Source organism: Ranitomeya variabilis, chromosome 6 (assembly GCF_051348905.1).
Source record: "Ranitomeya variabilis isolate aRanVar5 chromosome 6, aRanVar5.hap1, whole genome shotgun sequence".
In the NCBI taxonomy this organism is placed as follows: Eukaryota; Metazoa; Chordata; class Amphibia; order Anura; family Dendrobatidae; genus Ranitomeya; species Ranitomeya variabilis.
In genome coordinates this window covers 566944572-566968169 of record NC_135237.1, presented here as the reverse complement: position 1 = coordinate 566968169, position 23598 = coordinate 566944572, and the positions used below count along the sequence as shown (strand labels likewise).

Below are 23598 nucleotides of genomic sequence, written 5' to 3'. Positions count from 1 at the left end.
ACCTATCAGCTGTTATGAGATGTGGGGGGCGACGTCTGTGCATAGAAGGCCATTAATTTCACAATACAGCTCCATAAAATAAAATCAACGGTCCAGACGACGGCTGGCACTCACATCTTATAAGAATTGCTTTATGGATCCAGTGGTGTAAAAGGCACAAAAAATGGTTGAACGGCACAAAAATGAAATAAGGAGAAAAGAAATATCGTCTGCGCTCCCAGGCAACATGTGTCAGACCTGACAAGGCTTCACATAGGACAATGCAGGTCTGACACATGTTGCCTGGGAGCGCAGACGATACTTCTTTTCTCCTTATTTCATTGTTGTGCCGTTGTGTTCTACCATTCTTTGTGCCTTTTACACCAGTGGATCCATAAAGTATTTCTTATAAGATGTGAGTGCCGGCTATGGAGCATCCACCCTGTGTAACACGAGATGTCTGTGGAGGTCCGGAGCCTTCGCCCGGCGCCTGGAGCACATCCCTCACATGTCTTCACTATTAGTTCCTGTTCACGAGTGACTTGAGTCTAATCCGGTTTTTGTTACTGGTTTCGCATTGTAATCATGGATGAGGAATGACGCTCCCTCCCCTCCCCGAGTCCTGTCACTGTCCTCCAAGCCTCCAGCGTGAGGAGACACAGCCTCGCAGGCAGGAGCTCGTTCTGCGCCCTATGTTCCCGCACTATGGCACCGAGAGTGGGCATGACGGTCTTATGGATGCTGATTTTTCATGGTAAGTTCACGACCAGAATATGTACTTACAGATCCGCTCATCGTTAGTCCCCTGTGCTCCCCCGACCCCGCAGAGGTAACCCGTCTCTGATTGTAGCCCGTCTCTGATTGTAGCCCCTGGAGCGAGCAGTTATCGGATACAGATATATCCATCTGCTACAAATGGAAGCCATGTGAATAGAGCTTTAGGGCTTGTGCACACATGGCATTTTTAATGCGTTATTTCATGCTAGGAAAAAAAAGGCACGTTTTACATTGACATAAAAAAAAAGTTTTTTCCTTACAAAAAAATAATACACAACGTTTAAATTCTTTCATCAGTTTTTCTCAAAATGACTTAGCAGTTAGCACCAAAAAAAACACATAAAAAATAAAAAAATGTAACTAAAATCCTCTGTAGTTTAATGTCCAGAGACTATTTTTTAATGCAGAAAAAACAGCAAAAAATCTCCATATGAATATGGCATTATACTTAGTTCATGGTAATCTCTTTTGTCTTCACCGAACACATTGTAACAAACCGCCAGTTGTGAGAATATCAGGTTTATCCAGTTTCCAGGCTTTACATCTCCTCTGACAGCCAGCAGGCAGGTATTTCTATAGTGGCTAGGAGCGAATACAGAAATATGCAATAAACAGAGTCTATTACGATGAGTGAATAGCTGATTTCTATCTATTGAAACCCCCGTCCTCATCCCGATCTGCCCCTGCCCTCCTTGGTTACTGGTTTCTGCACATAGTTTAGTGACTTAGCATATTTGTCAGATTACATAATAAAATAAATCTAATTACTTCATCCTGTAGTTACAGGGATTTCTTCATTAAATAAGTCATTTACAACTGGATATACAATATCAACACCTGGAAATACTGTGTGCACACCGACCACATCCGTATCACCAATAAAAACGACAACAGCTGAACTAGCAACAGTGGATTCCACAATGGTAACAACTCCGGAAATCACAGCCGAATCTACAACACAACCCACAACACCGGCCTCAACCGAGTCCACAAAAACAATGAATCCGCAAGTGATGACAATCGAGTCTACAAGTAAATCTGCAATACCGAATTCTACACCTGTGACCAATCCTACACTAATACCCACAATAGATGCATCTACAGCCGGGGAAACTGCAACGGATCCATCAACAACTGAATCTACAACCAGGGAAACTAAACCTGATCTATCAACAACTGAATCTACAACCAGAGAAACTACATCTGATCTATCAACAACTGAATCTACAGCTGGAGAAACTGCAAATGATCTATCAACAACTGAATCTACAACTGGAGAAACTGCAACTGATCCATCAATAACTGAATCTACAAGAAGAGAAACTACATCTGATCTATCAACAATTGAATCTACAACCGGAGAAACTACATCTGATCTATCAACAACTGAATCTACACCTGATTTATCAACAACTCAATCTACAACCAGAGAAGCTACATCTGATCTATCAACAACTGAATCTACAGCTGGAGAAACTGCAAATGATCTATCAACAACTGAATCTACAACTGGAGAAACTGCAACTGATCCATCAATAACTGAATCTACAAGAAGAGAAACTACATCTGATCTATCAACAATTGAATCTACAACCGGAGAAACTACATCTGATCTATCAACAACTGAATCTACAACTGGAGAAACTACATCTGATCTATCAACAACTGAATCTACAAGAAGAGAAACTACATATGATCTATCAACAAATGAATCTACAACTGATCCATCAACAACTGAATCTACAACCGGAGATACTGCAACTGATCTGTCAGCAACTGAATCTACAACTGATTTATCAACAACTGAATCTGCAAATGATTTATCAACAACTGAATCTACAACCAGAGAAACTACATCTGATCTATCAACAATTGAATCTACAACTGATCTATCAACAACTGAATCTACAACCGGAGAAACTACAACTGATCCATCAACAACTGAATCTACAACCGGAGATACTGCAACTGATCTGTCAGCAACTGAATCTACAACTGATCTATCAACAACTGAATCTACAACTGATTTATCAACAACTCAATCTACAACCAGAGAAGCTACATCTGATCTATCAACAACTGAATCTACAACTGGAGAAACTGCAACTGATCCATCAATAACTGAATCTACAAGAAGAGAAACTACATATGATCTATCAACAAATGAATCTACAACTGATCCATCAACAACTGAATCTACAACCGGAGATACTGCAACTGATCTGTCAGCAACTGAATCTACAACTGATCTATCAACAACTGAATCTACAACCGGAGAAACTACAACTGATCCATCAACAACTGAATCTACAACCGGAGATACTGCAACTGATCTGTCAGCAACTGAATCTACAACTGATCTATCAACAACTGAATCTACAACTGATTTATCAACAACTCAATCTACAACCAGAGAAGCTACATCTGATCTATCAACAACTGAATCTACAACTGGAGAAACTGCAACTGATCCATCAATAACTGAATCTACAACCGGAGATACTGCAACTGATCTGTCAGCAACTGAATCTACAACTGCAGCAATGGCAGATGATTCCTCAACAACCGAACAGCAACAGCACCACACAGCAATTACAACTGATCTATCAACAACTGAATCAACAACTGCAGCAACTACAACTGATTCATCAACAACTGAATCTACAGCAGCAGCAATTACAAATGATCTACCAACAACTGAATTTTCAACTGAAGAAACTGCAACTGATCTATCAACAACTGAATCTACTGCTGGAAAAACTGCAAATGATCTATCAACAACTGAATCTACAACTGTAGCAATTACAACTGATTTATTAACAACTGAATCTGCAACTGATCTACCCACAACTGAAACTACAAGTCATCCATCAGCAACTGAATCTGTAACTGGAGAAATTTCAACTGATCTATTAACAACTGAAGCAACTATAACTGAGTCATCAACTGAATCTACAACCGCAGCAAGTACAACTGATCTATCAACAACTGAAACTACACCTGATCCATCAACAACTGAATCTGCCATCACAGCAATTGCAAGTGATCTATCAACAACTGAATCTATTACTGGAGAAACTCTAACTGATCAATCAACAACTGAAGCTGCAAATGCTGCAATTACTGATCCATCAACAACTGAATCTAGAACTGCAGCAACTGCAAGTGATCCCTCAACACCTGAATCTATCACCACAGAAATTACAAGTGACCTATCAACAACTGAATGTACAACAGGAGAAATTTCAAGTGATATATCAACAGCTGAACCTACAACCGAAAAAAGAACAACTGATCTATCAACAACTGAATCTACAACCGGGGAAACCACAACTGATCTATCAACAACTGAATCTACAACTGGGGAAATTACAACTGATATATCAACAGCTGAACCTACAACCGGAAAACCTACAACTAATCTATCAACAACTGAATCTACAATCAGGGAAACTGCAACTGACCCATCAACAACTGAATCTACAACTGCAAATTATTCTTCAACAACGGAATCTAGCACAACAGCAATTACAAGTGATCTATCAACAACTGAATCTACAACTGGAAAAACTACAACTGATCTATCAACAACTAAATCTGCAATTTTAGAAACTCCAAATGATCTATCAACAACTGAATCTACAACTTTAGAAACTCCAACTGATCTGTCAACCACTGAATCTACAACTTTACAAACTCCAACTGATCTGTCAACAACTGAATCTACAATGGCAGTAACTACAAATAAATCTACAACTGAGCCACTCACAGCAACTGAATCTCGAACATTAATATTTGAATCTACTATTGTAGCCGCTGTTACTAAGTCATTAACATCTGAATCTACAACTGCAGCAAATACAAGTGAATTGTCAATAGTTGATTCTACAATTGCTTCAACTACAACTGAGCTATCAATAGCAGAATCTAGAATGTCAAAAACTACAATTGAGCTTTCTGAAACATCTGAATCTATGCAATCGATGACTGTGTTCTCAGCTACTACACCTGAGCCGTCAACGACTGAGTTGTTAACAGCTACAGTCTTAAAAACGTCAACCGAGCCATCAACAACAACTGAATCTGCAACTACAGCAACAGCTGAGTTGTCAACAACTGAATCTAGGATGGCAGCATATACAACTGAGTACTCAACCACAGAATCTACAACTGAGCACCTAACCACAGAAACTTCAACTGAGAACCCAACCACAGAAACAACTGAGAACCCAACCACAGAATCTGCAACTGAGAACCCAACCACAGAATCTACAACTGAACACCCAACCACAGCAACTACAACTGAACACCCAACCACAGAATCTACAACTGAACACCCAACCACAGCAACTACAACTGAACACCCAACCACAGAATCTACAACTGAACACCCAACCACAGCAACTACAACTGAACACCCAACCACAGAATCTACAACTGAACACCCAACCACAGCAACTACAACTGAAAATCCAACCACAGAAACAACTCAGAACCCAACCACAGAATCTGCAACTGAGAACCCAACCACAGAATCTGCAACTGAGAACCCAACCACAGAATCTACAACTGAACACCCAACCACAGCAACTACAACTGAACACCCAACCACAGAAACAACAACTGAACACCCAACAACAGAAACTACAACTGAGAACCCAACCACAGAAACTACAACTGAGCCACTCAGCACTGACGCTACAATACTAGATGTACAGTCTTCAACCAGCAGTCAATCTATACCTGTAGCAACAGCTGAACCATCAACTCCAATATCAAGACCTGCGGAAACTACAACTGAGACAAAAACTGTGGAAACTACAATGAAGCCATCCACTACTGAGTCTGTGGTAGTAAGTGAACAAACAACAACACCCCTAACAACTGAACCAACCAGCTCACAAGCTACATTTTCCCAGACTGCAGAAACTATACCAACACTAGCAACAATAACTCATTTGTCTACAACATCAGTCAACGTGTCATCAGTAATCACCGAGCCTACAATGTTAACATCTGAAGCTGTAGCTTCATCATCAGAACTGATAGCATCAACTACAGCTAAATCCTCCCCAATGGCAGTAACACCTGCAACCACAACACCAATGACAGGAACATTTACTATGACTTTTTTAATTAAGACCACAACAGAATTTACAACTGTGACCACCACAGAATCTACTGCTGTAAGTACACCTGGGACCACCGCAGAATCTACTGCTGTAAGTACACCTGGGCCCACCACAGAATCTACTGCTATAAGTACACCTGGGCTCACCACAGAATCTACTGCTGTAAGTACACCTGGGACCACCACACAATCTACTACTGTAAGTACACCTGCGACCACCACAGAATCTACTGCTGTAAGTACACCTGGGACCACCACAGAATCTACTACTGTAAGTACACCTGGGACCACCACAGAATATACTGCTATAAGTACACCTGGGACTACCACAGAATCTACTGCTATAAGTACACCTGGGCCTACCACAGAATCTACTGCTGTAAGTACACCTGGGCCTACCACAGAATCTACTTCTGTAAGTGCACCTGGGCCTACCACAGAATCTACTTCTGTAAGTGCACCTGGGCCCACCACAGAATCTACTACTGTAAGTACACCTGGGCCTACCACAGAATCTACTTCTGTAAGTGCACCTGGGCCTACCACAGAATCTACTTCTGTAAGTGCACCTGGGCCCACCACAGAATCTACTACTGTAAGTACACCTGGGCCTACCACAGAATCTACTGCTGTAAGTACACCTGGGCCCACCACAGAATATACTGCTATAAGTACACCTGGGCTCACCACAGAATCTACTACTGTAAGTACACCTGAGACCACCGCAGAATCTACTGCTATAAGTACACCTGGGCCTACCACAGAATCTACTGCTATAAGTACACCTGGGCTCACCACAGAATCTACTGCTGTAAGTACACCTGGGACCACCACACAATCTACTACTGTAAGTACACCTGCGACCACCACAGAATCTACTGCTGTAAGTACACCTGGGACCACCACAGAATCTACTACTGTAAGTACACCTGGGACCACCACAGAATATACTGCTATAAGTACACCTGGGACTACCACAGAATCTACTGCTATAAGTACACCTGGGCCTACCACAGAATCTACTGCTGTAAGTACACCTGGGCCTACCACAGAATCTACTTCTGTAAGTGCACCTGGGCCTACCACAGAATCTACTTCTGTAAGTGCACCTGGGCCCACCACAGAATCTACTACTGTAAGTACACCTGGGCCTACCACAGAATCTACTTCTGTAAGTACACCTGGGCCTACCACAGAATCTACTTCTGTAAGTGCACCTGGGCCCACCACAGAATCTACTATTGTAAGTACACCTGGGCCTACCACAGAATCTACTTCTGTAAGTGCACCTGGGCCTACCACAGAATCTACTGCTGTAAGTACACCTGGGACCACCGCAGAATCTACTGCTATAAGTGCACCTGGGACCACCACAGAATCTACTGCTGTAAGTACACCTGGGCCTACCACAGAATCTACTTCTGTAAGTGCACCTGGGCCCACCACAGAATCTACTACTGTAAGTACACCTGGGCCTACCACAGAATCTACTTCTGTAAGTACACCTGGGACCACCGCAGAATCTACTGCTGTAAGTACACCTGGGCCCACCACAGAATCTACTGCTATAAGTACACCTGGGACCACCACAGAATCTACTGCTGTAAGTACACCTGGGACCACCACACAATCTACTACTGTAAGTACACCTGGGACCACCACAGAATCTACTGCTGTAAGTACACCTGGGACCACCACAGAATCTACTACTGTAAGTACACCTGGGACCACCACAGAATATACTGCTATAAGTACACCTGGGACCACCACAGAATCTACTGCTATAAGTACACCTGGGCCTACCACAGAATCTACTACTGTAAGTACACCTGGGACCACCACAGAATCTACTTCTGTAAGTACACCTGAGACCACCGCAGAATCTACTACTGTAAGTACACCTGGGCCCACCACAGAATCTACGACTGTAAGTACACCTGGGACCACCACAGAATATACTGCTATAAGTACACCTGGGCCTACCACAGAATCTACTACTGTAAGTACACCTGGGACCACCACAGAATCTTCTTCTGTAAGTACACCTGGGACCACCGCAGAATCTACTGCTATAAGTGCACCTGGGACCACCACAGAATCTACTGCTGTAAGTACACCTGGGCCTACCACAGAATCTACTTCTGTAAGTGCACCTGGGCCCACCACAGAATCTACTACTGTAAGTACACCTGGGCCCACCACAGAATCTACTACTGTAAGTACACCTGGGACCACCACAGAATCTACTGCTATAAGTACACCTGGGCCTACCACAGAATCTACTACTGTAAGTACACCTGGGCCCACCACAGAATCTACTTCTGTAAGTACACCTGGGACCACCGCAGAATCTACTACTGTAAGTACACCTGGGCCCACCACAGAATCTACTACTGTGAGTCCCCCTTGGCCCACCGTAGAATCTACTACAGTAAGTACACCTGGGCCCACCACAGAATCTACTGCTGTAAGTACACCAGGGACCACCACACAATCTACTACTGTAAGTACACCTGGGCCCACCACAGAATCTACTACTGTAAGTACACCTGGGCCCACCACAGAATCTACTACTGTAAGTACACCTGGGCCCACCACAGAATCTACTACTGTAAGTACACCTGGGCCCACCACAGAATCTACTGTTGTAAGTGCACCTGGGATGTCACCATCACCTACTGTCTTAGTTACAAGTGAAACCCTAGTATTAGCTACTACATCAACTACAACTGGGACTACAACATTATCTATCCCAACTGGGACCACAACAGAATCTACTGCTGTAGGTACACCTGGGACCACAATATCATCTATTACTTCAGCTACACCTGGGATGTCACCATCACCTTCTGCTCTAATTACAAATGAGACCCTAATATTAGGTACTACGTCAACTCCAACCGGGACCAAAACATTATCTACTCCAGCCGGGACCACAACATTATCTACTCCAACCGGGACCACAACTTTATCTACTCCAACCAGGACCACAACAGTATCTACTCTAGCCGGGACCACAACATTATCTACTCCAACCGGGACCACAAAATTATCTACTCCAGCCAGGACCACAACATTATCTACTCTAGCTGGGACCACAACATTATCTACTCCAACTGGGACCACAACATTATCTACTCCAACCAGGACCACAATATTATCTACTCCAGCCGGGACCACAACATTATCTACTCCAACCGATGCCACAATATTATCTTCCACAACCGGGACCACAACATTATCTTCCACAACCGGGACCACAACATTATCTACTGCTCCTGGAAACGTAACAGTACCTACGACTCCAACTATGACCCTCACACCACTGTCTACAAGCACAGTGTTGCCCTCATCATTCCCTACTACTTCTATTAGAACCAGGATCCCAACATCCTTCCCTTCAGCTGGGAACACAACGTCACCCACTTTTCCAAATACAACCATATGGAAGACCTCCATTCCAGTGCTGGATCTTACCTCCAGTACTTTGAAACCAAATCTTTCTACAGGAGCCGGTACCACGCCACAGTCCTCGGCTCCAGGAAGGAACATGACCAGTGAGTAATGTATAATACTTGGTTCTTCTATGTCACATATTACAATTGTAGAGATGTGCCCCATAAGAACATAGACCTTGCTCCTAATGATAGTGGCCATCGGGTGTAAAATGCCGCTGTCACATTGTAGATGCAGCCTGATGTGTGGTCAGCACAGAGTAGAGAAGACGCTGTCAGCACAAGGGTATGTAGGTTTGTTAGAAAAGATTCAGTATAACTTGTATTTTATTCATAGAAATCTCTGGTGTTGCAGTCCAGTGGGTGGTCCTACTCAGTGATTGACATCTATCTCTGCAGCACAGTCATACAGGGAAGACCGTCAATCACTCGTAGAACACCAGGGCTTTCTATGATAAAATGCAAGTTTTAATGAAACTTTTCCCACAAAAATGTACATAAATCTGATCAAATCCAACTGTTCTATGACTTTCTGCTGCCAGATCAGATACCATTTTCAACATGACAGGTTCCCTTTAAAGTCTATAATGGGACACCACTTATTGTGTACAGTGAAGATCCTCGGTGCAAACGAAAGTAGGTATAGCTTCTGCTATGACAGAACTGCAAATTGTAGTACAATTCTGTATTCTTGCGGCCACCACTAGAGGGAGCTCACTGCAGACACAGAGAAGTCAATAATAACACAGTATATAGTGAGCTCCTCCTAGTGGTGGCTGCAGGCAGGGAACTGCATATTGTAATGAGCCCTGTTATTCTTACATACATGCTTTACATGGTGTAAGGCCCTGTCTAATGGAAATAGCAAGCCATGAAAACAGCAGACTTGTTTTTACATCTAGTACTAACGTGTGGTGTTAGAGGAAGTTGTGAGAACATTCCTGTCATGCCATGATGGTCTTTGGTAAGGCAGGGGGGAGCTCAAACTGTCCATGAAATTGGGACCCTAACTATTCCTTTCCTGGGGTACTCTTGATGGTAGAGAGGCCCGAGTCTCCAACCTTACTATGCTCCTGTTAAACCCTGAGCTGTCCTCTCCATCACCTCATGAGGCATGTGACAGAAATATAAGGTAAACAAGACACAAAGTCTCCTACACAGCACAGCATCTCCACGGAGCTAGGAAGCAAAACTTTCACTGGCAAGGCAGAGAGGGTCTGGCCAGGTTTTATAGGGAGAGGTAATGACAAGATCAGAAGCAGCTGAAAATGGAGCTGTAAGTTTCTGACCAGCATAGAAAGGGTCGTTGACCTCCTCATCACCAAAGGAAACTAAATCCATTTAAAATAGGACACAAACACAATAGAAGATCTGCGATTCACAATACGTAGTGATCTTCCACCCCTCGATCTCACAGGAGGACATGACACACTCCTGACAATTCCACTTGGTGGATCATTTATAAAGAGACCACAGTCCCCGAGTATCTGGAACGCAATTACATTTATATTGAGGTCTGGGCCTCAGGGAAAGGACAAGTCATATAATTCATCCCGTGGGATATTGCTGTCCTACAATTACCACCCAAGTAATGGCTGATAACAATAACTTACACTGAGAAGATACATTGTGAAGAAGGTCTCCAGCCAGTGGATTATCCATTAAAAAATCCATATTATATGGTAAACAAAATATATATAATCCAAAACAGAAATTCCCCCCCAAAAAAACCACAACGAAACCACCACTAAAAAAATTATTAAAATACAGGGCAAACGCGTTTCGGACATCAGTCCTTGATTAATTATTTTTAGTGGTGGTTTTGGTTTTGGGGGGAATTTCTATGTTGGATGATATACATTTTCTTTACAATATAATATGAATTTTCGTGGATTACTCGCGGGCTGGAGACTTGTTCCGTCTGGTTCCTGGTTCTCTGCGGATTCCGACCGGGGGTCTCCATTTGGGTGGGATGATGGCAGAGTTTTCTCCTTATGTTCCGGTAATATCTGATCTCTGTGATGGCATCTGTCTCCATTCTCTGACAGGTACGGTTGTACTGAAGCTCCGGCTGACCAGTTCTGTCCCCGTAGATGTCAGTGTAATGGATTTATTACTACAGCAGGTAAGTGTGAACTGCAATCCTCACAATTATCTTCTACACTTTGTGCTTCTCCAAAAACTGGGAGAAAAGTCCTCTCTTTTCCAACTCGATCAATTTTTGTTTTTTTTTATCCAGTTCTTCTAAGTTTCGTAACTTTTTTATTTTTATATGAAGCTGTAGTTTTGAATGATACCATTCATTTTACCATACAGCGTTCTGGAAAAAGGGAAAATCTGCAAATGTGGAGAAAAAAATGCAATTTCTGAAATTTCGCCAATGGTGGGTTTTTTGTTTTTACCGAGTTCTTTGGTAAAATTAACCTGGTGACATGATTCTCCAGGTCAGTACAATTACTGTGACACCAAATATGTATAAATATATATATTTTATCATTATTATTATTATTATTATTTAAGTGGTGAAAAAAAATGTGGCAATTTTGATAAAACAAAAAACTAGTTTCAGCCACCAATTTCTCAGATCTGAAATTATTTTATTCCTCCGCCATCGGTGGAGCGGTGTCGGCGCTCGTTTTTTGCGGGGCCATCTGATAGTTTTATTGATCTTATCCTCGGGCACATATGACATTTTAATCACTTGTTGTATTTTTGGGCAGTTGAAAGTTTTGCTTTTTGTATGTTCTTTCCTTTTGCTTTAATTATTTTTACATTTTGATAGTTTAGACTTTTACGGACTCTGTGATATAAAATATATTTATTTTCGTATTGTTTTTAATGGAGGAAATAAATTGAGAATTCTAATTTTTATAAAGTTTTTTTTAATGTTTTACTTCATTTTTGAGCCCCTTGAGGGACTTTGTCCCTGGGATGGTTTGATGACACCCGCCTCTTTGGGCAGTCTGTGCTCCATGATCAGCGTTTCCTCGGACCCCGGCTCCCCCAGAGACGACTGTCTATAGGACAAGTCCCGGCGGACGTATAACCCTCCTCTTCTTCCTCAGGTGTGTTCCCTGCTGTACCGGGAGCTGCACACTGCAGACCTGACCGTGACCTATGGGACCCCCAAGACCTCGCAGAGCTGCGCGTCGTTTCCATGGAGCAGCGGGTAGTCCTGACTTCTCACCGCTACGTGGATACTAAAACCTCGGAATCTGCCGTTACGTCGGGTCGTTCTTGCTTCAGACTCACCGCAGAACCGTCCATGGATAAGATCATCACTGCGTCTATTCTATATCATGGAACCATTTATATTCACTTTTTATCGGTTTTCCCACAATTTTATGTTCTGGATAATTTTTCCAAATAGGGAAACCTATAGTTATCCAGGGCCTCCTGATTCATGAACACAATGTCAGAATTACCAGATTACCAGAATGGACCAGAACTGATCGTACCAATGTCTACCAGGTATCGGGGCACCATTCACATCCCAGGTATCGAGGCGCCATTTGTATCTCAGGTATCGAGGCGCCATTTGTATCTCAGGTATCGGGGCGCCATTTGTATCTCTAGCATTGGGGCGCCATTCACATCCCAGGTATCGAGGCGCCATTTGTATCTCTAGTATTGGGGCGCCATTTGTATCTCTAGCATTGGGGCGCCACTCACATCCCAGGTATCGAGGCGCCATTTGTATCTCAGGTATCGGGGCGCCATTTGTATCTCTAGCATTGGGGCACCATTCACATCCCAGGTATCGAGGCGCCATTTGTATCTCTAGTATTGGGGCGCCATTTGTATCTCTAGCATTGGGGCGCCACTCACATCCCAGGTATCGAGGCGTCATTTGTATCTCAGGTATCGGGGCGCCATTTGTATCTCTAGCATTGGGGCACCATTCACATCCCAGGTATCGAGGCGCCATTTGTATCTCTAGTATTGGGGTGCCATTTGTATCTCTAGCATTGGGGCGCCATTCACATCCCAGGTATCGAGGTGCCATTTGTATCTCTAGTATTGGGGCGCCATTCACATCCAAGATAACGGGGTGCCATTCACATCCCAGGTATTGGGGCACCATTTGTATCTCTAGTATTGGGGAACCATTCACATCCCAGGTATCAGGGCGCCATTCACATCACAGGTATCGGGGCGCCATTTGTATCTCTAGTATTGGGGCGCCATTCACATGCCACAATGTCCTGACTCTAGTGCCCACACCGCAGTGCCAGGCAATAGTCAGTAGCTCTGTTTCCCTGCTCTGGTCGTTCTGTTTCCCCGTCTATATCTTTCATCCCCTATCCCATAATTGGGGAAACGTTTAGCTCTGCACATCCTGGGCTTCCTGGTTCATGAACAGAACGCTGATCAGTGACATGTAAATATAAATGCTGACCAGAGCTGTGCAAATGGAGCAACTGTATTTGTTCCACTTTTTAATAAAGCTTATTTTATTTATTTGAAAGTGGAAAATTCCTTGAAGAGATAAATATTTTTAATGTGTGGGGTCCATATCCATATATCACCCCAAAAGATTAGGAAGTGTCTCTGCTCCTCATTAGGTTTGCTGTTCTGATACAGAGACCCAGATCCTCAGCTTAAGTGTAAGGTAGCAACACACATTAGATAAATGTTGATTTCTGTGTGGGTGTCCTGACTCTCCACCGGCAGGTGTTGAAGGAAAGAAGGATCAGGCATATTCAATTTCAATATGCGCCATCTCATTCCTTCTCATAATGGACAAGTTTTAACCAGAGGAGACAGAAGAGCTGGCAGGGACTCGCCCCTCTCACACATGAAGGACACATGGAAGCTCTGATGAGTCTATCTTTTATCTTATAACTGGGTAATAAATGTTTTTCCACTGGCTAATCTCAATAATGTCACTCATCTGACAGCATTAACGGGATTTGATAGGATCCGGGCTGCTATAGGGACCCACTGGCACATCGTCATTGAATTGTGTGATGTCCATGATTGAGAGCAGTATAAATCTCTTAATGAAGCTCTTTAGATGCCGCAGTCTCTATTCACCACAGCATCTAAGGCAGGGCTGAACAATTTTTTGGTCCAAGGGCCACCCACAGTGCCATACTGAGCAAATCCCGAGGGTGAAAAAAATGTAATGGTGTATTTACATCAGTACATAGTCAGAACCACCATCAGTACATTAAGACATCACCAGAACCAAGTTTTGAGTATCTGATGAGGATTTGGAGTTTTGAGGATTTTTAATTTTAACATAGCCATGAAGAGAGTTTTGGATTGCTACATGTGTATAATATCAGAACCACTGTCAGCACATGAATGCAGCACCAGAACCACTATCAGTACATGAATGCTGCACCAGAACCACTATCAGTACATGAATGCAGCACCAGAACCACTGTCAGCACAGGAATGCAGCACCAGAACCACTGTCAGCACATGAATGCAGCACCAGAACCACTATCAGTACATGAATGCAGCACCAGAACCACAGTCAGTACATGAATAAATCACCAAGCTTAGTACTGCAATCAATTGAAATGTCAGGTCAGCCTCATGTACAGTTGTATCACATTTTGAAACAAATTCTGTGGAAGCATGGTTGAAAAGCAATGTCTGACTTTCATTTGTTCATTTTCATAGATTTTTAATTTATTAGTGCTTTTGTCAGATTCAAGTTATTTCTGTAACCATTGTGGGTTTTTCTGTCATTAAGCGAAGGGTACCAACAATTTTGACCACGTGTGTAGATACAATACCTGAACCAAGCTTACAACATAGATACAGTAACATAACCAAGCTTACTGCATAGATATGATCATTAAAACAACATTACCACCTAGATCTAAGTACAGAACCAAGCTTACTACATACATTTGTGAACAACTCCAAGCTTGTTAAATAGATCAAGGAACAAAACTGAGTTTATCACATACAGTAGATACGAGATATGAGAACACATCCAAGCTTGCTACACAGATAGTAGCAAAAAGAAGCTTACTATATGGGACTAATAAATATAGTAAAAATATTTTCAGGTGTTTTAAAAAATCTAAATAAAAATCCAATTTTTCAGAATAATAAGTTGTTTAGTTAAAAACAAATGCTGAAAATAACAAGACATCTGTCATGACCTACACAATAAAATGTATCATACATGATGAACACCGCAACAAAAAGTACACAGAAATTGCTATTTTTGTTCATTACACCTCACATAAAAAATATATAAAAAAATAACGTACTTCAAATTGGAACAAATATAATATACAGCTCATTACATAAGAACTCTGTAAACACAAAAAAATGAAAAAGTTCTAGCTCTCAGAGTATAATGCAAAAATAAAAACAATTTTTTTTTATTTTTAAAGTGTTCTTCTTGTGAAAAAGTAATAAAACAAAAAAAGGTTTTAAATTGGGTATCACTGTAATTGCATCAACCAGTACTATAAAACTGTATCATTAGTTATCCTACAAAGAGCATGGAACTAAAAAAATTGTGAATGAAACAAAAAACACTCCACACAAAATCCTGTACAAATCTGCACCATAAAACTTTCTTTCATGCTGCTTTTTGATGTTCGTTTTTGTTTTTTTACTGAAAAATCGATCTAAAAAGTCTCTGTGTGAACATAAATTTACCTAAGGCCGGGGTCACACTTGCGAGTGTGATGCGAGAAACTCGCATGAGTCTCTCACATCAATACCCGGCACTGCCTCCGGCACTCAGACCAGAGCGTTCAGGTGCATGTATTTCTACAGGAACAGAACCAAGCTTACTATATGGATACAGGAACAGAACCAAGCTTACTATATGGATACAGGAACAGAACCAAGCTTACTATATGGATACCGAAACAGAACCAAGCTTACTATATGGATACAGGAACAGAGCGTTCAGGTGCATGTATTTCTACAGGAACAGAACCAAGCTTACTATATGGATACAGGAACAGAACCAAGCTTACTATATGGATACAGGAACAGAACCAAGCTTATTATATGGATACAGGAAAATAACCAAGCTTACTATATGGATACAGGAACAGAACCAAGCTTACTATATGGATACATGAAAAGAACCAAGCTTACTTTATGGATACAGGAACAGAACCAAACTTACTATATGGATACAGGAACAGAACCAAGGTTACTATATTGGTACAGGAACAGAACCAAGCTTACTATATGGATACAGGAACAGAACCAAGCTTACTATATGGACACAGAAACAGAACCAAGCTTACTATATGGATACCGGAACAGAACCAAGCTTACTATATTGGTACAGGAATAGAACCAAGCTTACTATACGGATACAGGAACAGAACCAAGCTTACTATATGGACACAGGAACAGTACCAAGCTTACTATATGGATACCGGAGCAGAACCAAGCTTACTATATGGATACCGGAACAGAACCAAGCTTACTATATGGAAACAGGAACAAGCCTGGCTTTACTACATGTCTATTAGTGCTGGAATTAAGATTTTGCAGCTTTACTGTGATAGTGGCTGTCAGTGAAAAAAATTGTAAGAAGAAATAAAAATCCTAAAAAAGACCCTTATTATTGTTCGATTTGTTGCTTGTTACTGCATCAAACATGGAATATATTTCCGCTGCAATACAGAATAAATTAGATCCAAAGGGCAGAAGAGCTGAGGACTGAATGCTTCATAAAGTCTGCTATAAATGCAAAACGTTTATGCAAGATACAATCACAGATAATAAAACCCTAAAAATGGTCCGTCTAGCAGAGATCAGCGCCGCCAGTCACCAACTTATTTAAATTCCTGCGTGCACAGCGCACGTACCGCTCCCTTGTAAAAAAGAGTGAGTTTTCCAATTACCTTATTGCAGTGATTCTGATGTGATTGGGGGGTCCCGGGGTCACGTCACTGCCCACAGAGCCATGCCTTGACTTTCACTCTGGGCTGTGACGTCACAAAGACAGAAACCAAGATCTACCTATGGAGAGTCGGTTCCTAATTTGCGCATGCTCAGCGCTAACAAAAAATGGTGCGGTCAGCAGCGCTGCTTGTAAGTAATCAGGCATGTGTGATGAAGATGTCATAGGAGGCAAAATACTCGCTTCTTAATACAATTTGTGCAATTCTGACCATCCAGGATCAGAAATACACATTTATATTAGCTATAAATTGCATCAATTTGCTCAGAAATATATGCCAATTTCTGGCGAAAATTCTTTTAAATTTAGTAAAAGTTAAAAAATTGTTCTAAAGTGTGAGGCGCCCGCTACAGGTAAACCCCGGCTGCTTTCCAAAAAACAAAACCGAGCATACTACATATATCTGGCATTAGAACCAAACTTGCTACATAGATACAATAACACATCCAAACTACTACACAGATTCTGGAACATAACCAAGCTTACTATATGGATACAGGAGCAAAACCAAGCTTACTATAGGGATACAGGAACAGACCCAAGCTTACTATATGGATACAGGAAGAGAACCAAGCTTATTACGTATATCTGGCATTAGAACCAAACTTGCTACATAGATACCAGAACACATCCAAACTACTACACAGATAACATAACATAACCAAGCTTACTATATGGATAAAGGAACAGGACCAAGCTTACTATATGGATACAGGAACAAAACCAAGCTTACTATCTGGATACAGGAACAGAGCCAAGCTTTCTGTAACGAATGGAAACAGAAGCACAGGTGGTGAAGTTCACATTCGTTTTTGTTAAAGTTTAATGTGGAACCTCTGGACCACGGTCCGGGGGGCTCTGAAGGGGGCGTAGCTTCATGAGCCCCATACACCCATAGTAAGACCCCTCGAACAGGGTCAGAATGGAATGCCTGAGGGACACGGGTGCTACCTCCAGTTAGACCCCAAACTCGTAGCAGCTGCCCAAGGGGGACAGGTGGACTAGCCAGGTTAACAGGTATCATAGAGCTAACCAGATGGTACCGGGTGTTTGGATAGAAGCAGGTACTGGCGGTACTGGGGTCATCCGGAATAAAGGATGGCAGATTGGCGGGACGAGACAGAACTGGCGTAGACAGAACGGATGTCGTCAAGGATAACCGGATAACAGGTAGCTGATGATCTGTGGAGACAGAGAATGTAAGCGGAGCACTGGCAGAGAACTTCAGAGACAGAATCATACGCTAGCAGGAACCGGAAATGAGCAATAATTTATACTTGTTTCTCCGGCGCCCTCCCTATGGTGGAGGCACTAGAAATAGAGAACCAAAACACGCCATTGGTCAGAAGTGCCTTTTTGAAAAATGCGCACTGTCTCTTTAAGAGACTGGGAGCGAGCGTGCGCGCGACCTAAGCCCTCTGCCAGAGAACCTGCTGGCCGCGCGCCAGGAAGCAGAGGAGGATGGGGACGCAGAGACCACACCAGGACAGCGTGTAGCCGGCACAAAGCAGGAGTCTCGATGGAGACCCCGTAGAGGTACAGAGACCGGATCGGGTGTAACAGTATCCCCCTCTTTACACCCCCTCTTTTTCAAGCCTGCGTAGAATTTTTTCACTAGAAGAGGGGCCTGGATATTCTCTTTAGGCTCCCATCACCTTTCCTCAGGACCAAAGCCCCTCCAATCCACCAAATAAAAAATCTTACCCCTTACTCTTTTAGTGGCCAAGATATTCTTTACTTCAAAAACATCCTCCTCACTGACGGGATCAGGAGTCTTTAAAGAAGGAGCTCAAAACTACCTGCTTGAGGAGGTAAACATGGAAAGAGTTAGGCACACCTAAAGAAACAGGCAATTTCAACTTATACAAGACTGTGTTAATCAGTTTCAGGACTTCAAATGTACCAATGAAGCAGGGACCCAGTTTGTATGAGGGCATCTTCAGACAGATATACCTGGAGGAGAGCCACACCTTATCTCCAGGCCGAAAAAATTGGAGCATCCAAACATCTTTTGTCCACATGCCTCTTCATACGTTGTGAGGCCTTCTCCAAGGCGACCTTGGTGTCACTCCATACTTTTGAGAATTCCCCTGTAAAGGTGTCAGTTGCAGGGATGCCAGAAGGCCCAGAGATGGGAAGAGGGATCCCGGGTTGGAGTCCAAAAACTATCTGAAAAGTAGATCTTCCAGAGGATTCACTTACTTGATTATTGTATGAGAATTCAGCCCAAGGCAGCAACTTGATCCAATCATCATGATGCACATTGATGAAGAGACACAGGAATCCAGTCAGAATTTGATTGGTCCTCTCCACTTGCCCATTGGATTGAGGATGGTATGCAGAAGAGAAGTCCAGTTCCACTAGTACAGATTTACAAACCACTCTTCAGAACTAGGAGGTGAACTTGACACCCCTATCGGACACAATGTGGCAAGGGAACCCATGAAGACGGAAGATGTGCTGTATGAAATGGTCCGCAAGCTCAGGAGCAGACGGAAGACTGGGTAACATAAAGAAAGAGCAATCATTGAGAACTGATCCACTACCCAGATGACGGAACAGCCTGAAGAAACGGGTAGGTCAGTGATGAAGTTCATAGCAATGTGCTGCCAGGGAACTGATGGAACAGAAAGAGGTAATAGCTGCCCGGAGGGCAGATGCTTAGCAGTCTTGTTGCGGGCATATGAAGGACAGGCAGCGACATATTCCTGGACATCTTTACCCATGGTGGGCCACCAGTAGTACCGGAAGATGAGTTGCAGAGACTTTTTCTGACCGGCATGGCCGGCCAACTTGGAAGAATGACCCCACCGGAGGACTCGGCTCAGATCCGAGGTAGAGACAAGAGTCTTTCCCGGGGCAAGTCGATCAAGATTAACTGCGGCTACGGGCACAAAGCTGAATGATTCAATGATGTGTTGCGGTTCCTCCTCAGAGTCGGGAGGCAGGAACGCTCTAGTGAGTGCATCGGCTTTAACGTTCTTATCAGCTGGACGGAAATGAAGAATAAAATTAAATCGAGCAAAAAACAAGGCCCAACGGGCTTGATGGGGATTCAGTCTTTGTGCGGATTGGAGATAAGCGAGTTTCTTATGATCAGCAAAGATGACAACCTGATGAGTCACTCCCTCGAGAAGATGTCGCCACTCCTGCAAAGCTAACTTGATAGCAAACAATTCTCGATCTCTCACGGAATAGTTCCTTTCATAAATGGAAAAGACTTTCGAGAAAAAACCACAGGTGACCATCCGACCGGTAGACGACTTCTGGGTGAGTACCGCTTCAGCACGTATGGAAGAAGCGTCTTCCTCTACTGTAGAAAGAATTGTTTATCAAAATCCGGTCGATGAAGAACAGGTGCAGAGGAGAAGGCCTGTTTTAGAGAAACAAAAGTCTCTTCAGCTTCAGGAGTCCATTCCTTGGCATTGGCGCCTTTCCGGGTCAAGGCCGAGATGGGTGCCACTCGGGTGGGAAAGTGTGGAATAAACAGACGGTACTAATTGGCGAACCCCAGGAACCGTTGTACGGCTTTCAGACCGGATGGGCGAGGCCACTTAAGGAAGGCTGATACCTTCTCTGGATCCATCTTTAAACCTGTGGACGAGACTATATAACCAAGGAAAGGCAGAGAGGATTGTTCAAACAGGCATTTTTTTTCAAATTTAGCATACAGACTGTTCTCCCTGAGTATTTGTTACACCAGACGTACTTGTCTTCGGTGGGAGGCTAGATCTGCAGAAAAGATCAGGATGTCGTCCAGGTAAACTACAACACACGAATAGAGCAGATCTCTGAAAATATCATTAACAAATTCCTGAAAAATTGCGGGAGCATTACTTAAACCGAACGACATTACCAGGTATTTGTAGTTTCTGTCCCGGGTGTTAAAGGCGATTTTCCACTCATCTTCTTCACGAATGCGTATCAGGTTGTAGGCTCCTCTGAGGTCCAGTTTAATGAAGATTTTGGAACCCATAAGCTGATCAAACAACTCTGAAATTAGCGGCAACGGATACCTGTTCTTTACCGTAATCTGGTTCAGCCCCCTGTAATCGATACGGGGTCATAGAGATCCATCTTTTTTCTTCACAAAAAAGAATCCTGCTCCAGCTGGCGAGGATGATTTATGAATAAATCCTCTGACAAGGTTCTCCTGAATGTAATCAGACATGGACTGAGTCTCTGCTTGAGAAAGATGATAGATTCGCCCTCGAGGAGGAGATGCTCCGGGGAGCAGATCAATGGGATATTCAGATGACCTGTGCGGAGGTAATTTCTCTGCTTCCTTTTCCCCGAAGACATCAGCGAAGGTCCAATAAGAGGAGGGTAGCAAGGCAAGGGGGCAGTGGGCTGGACTGGAGGAAGAATAGGACGAACAGGAATGATACACCGATCCAAGCAGGAGTCTCCCCAGCACAGAACCTCTCCAGTCTTCAAAATTAAGACTGGTTCATGTATCCAGAACCGGGGTAGATCTAAAAGCAAGGGGTGAGATGAATCTGGCAAGACATAAAAGCGGATTCTTTCAGAATACATTAAACCTACCTGGAGTTCCACAGGCTCAGTCTGGAACCGAATGGACTCGGACAGGGGCTTGCCATCCACGGATGTCACTTGCAATGGTTCTGGTAGGCACTGGACTGGTATCTGATAACGATCCACAACCGCCTGCTGGATGAGATTTCCAGCGGCTCCGTAATCCAAGTGACATAGTTCCGTTAACTTTACCTTGCCAAAGACCATGGAGATAGTTATTTGCAGTGGTGGAGATGATCCTTACCTAGGGTAGTCTCTCCTACAGACCCTAGGCACTGGAGTTTCCTGACTTCTTTGGACAAGTGCGGATATAATGCTCGGAACTGCCACAGTAGAAACAGCTCCCCTCCTGGTGACGTGCCTTCTGGCAGCGTTTGCCCAAGCTTACTTGATCTACTTCCATAGCCATAGATGGGGGAAGCGAAGTCGGGGAGGTAGCTGATTTAGCAGTACTAGCAACCGGATGGTAGAACCCCTTTCCACGTTTGATCTCTTTAGAACGTTCTTGAAAACGTAGATCAATCCGGACTGCCAAGGAAACCAGGTCATCCAGTGTTGTTGGCACGTCCCGTCCCGCCAGCTCATTCCTAATTCTTCCTGAAAGACCCTCCCAGAAGGCGGCTGCCAAAGCCTCGTTGTTCCAGGATAGTTCAGACAAAAGGCTACGAAACTGCACTGCATACTGGCCCACAGTAAGAGCCTCCTGGCGTAGTCGAAGAAGAGCCGAAGCCATCAACGTAGCATGACAAGGTTCATCAAAGGTCCTGCGGAATGCCTCTAGAAAAGACTGGACATTAGTAACCAGAGGATCCTTTCTCTCCCACAGCAGATTCAACCAGGCGAGAGCCACTCCGTCATGATGAAGCCCACCTTGGCCCCATCAGAAGTAAACATATGCCCCAGGAGTTCAAAGTGCAGCGTGCACTGGTTAATGAACCCCCGACACTGAACGGGATCGCCACGGAAGTGGGTGGGAGCCACCAGGCGAGGACCTTTACTTGCTGTATAGCTAGATACCTTGATGCCAATAGCAGAGATAGGTGCAGTTGAAGAGACCAGGGAATCCATGCGAGTAGACAAGTTGTGCAGAAAAGACGTGATCTTGCCCTGTTGGCCTCTCAAACGGGTTATCTCTTGACATAGCTCCACAGCCGGAGGTGTCTGGGAACCAGCGAGGTCCATGGCCGGAGCAATCTGTAACGAATGGAAATGGAGGCACAGGTGGTGAAGTTCACATTCGTTTTTATTAAAGTTTAACGTGGAACCTCTGGACCATGGTCCGGGGAGCTCCGAAGGGGTCATAACTATGTGAGCCCCAGACACCAGTAATAAGACCCCTCGAACATGGTCGGAATGGAATGCCTGAGGGTCACGGGTGCTACCTCCAGTTAGACCCCAAACTCGTGGCAGCTGCCCCAGCGGGACAGGCGGACTAGCCGAGTTAACAGGTATCGTAGAGCTAACCAGATGGTACCGGGTGTTTGGATAGAAGCAGGTACTGGCGGTACTGGCGTCGTCCAGAGTAGAGGATGGCAGATTGGAGGGATGAGACAGAACTGGCGTAGACAGAATGGACGTCATCAAGGATAACCGGGTAACAGGTAGCTGATGATCTGTGGAGACAGACAATGTAAGCGGAGCACTGGAAGAGAACTTCAGAGACAGAAGTGTGGCACCCCAGGAGTTCAGGCACCACAGTGGTATTGCCTTCCTCTCGTGGAGGGTAATGCCATGCCTGGAGACAGGAGGAATCCCTTTGGCAGGTAACCTTTCATGCAATACATTCTGACTCCAAGCCAGAAGGGGGAGCTCTACAC

At 43.7% G+C, this 23598-nt stretch overlaps 1 protein-coding gene across 1 annotated transcript; it reads left to right on the top strand.

The window, feature by feature from the left end:
- Window positions 1–337: 337 nt before the first annotated feature.
- Window positions 338–15905, top strand: LOC143783332 (uncharacterized). The gene is made up of 4 exons (XM_077271734.1): window positions 338–733; window positions 1537–9444; window positions 11391–11467; window positions 12408–15905. Exons 1-4 carry the CDS (start codon window positions 685–687, stop codon window positions 12513–12515), a joined length of 8142 nt encoding a protein of 2713 aa, XP_077127849.1. The 5' UTR covers window positions 338–684; the 3' UTR covers window positions 12516–15905.
- The last annotated feature ends 7693 nt before the right edge of the window (window positions 15906–23598 follow it).

Coding starts and splice junctions, on each gene's coding strand:
- LOC143783332 (XM_077271734.1), top strand. CDS start 685: ATGGCACCGAGAGTGGGCATGACGGTCTTATGGATGCTGATTTTTCAT. Junction 9,445..11,390: donor TCCAGGAAGGAACATGACCA/GTGAGTAATGTA, acceptor ATTCTCTGACAG/GTACGGTTGTACTGAAGCTC. Junction 11,468..12,407: donor TGGATTTATTACTACAGCAG/GTAAGTGTGAAC, acceptor CTTCTTCCTCAG/GTGTGTTCCCTGCTGTACCG.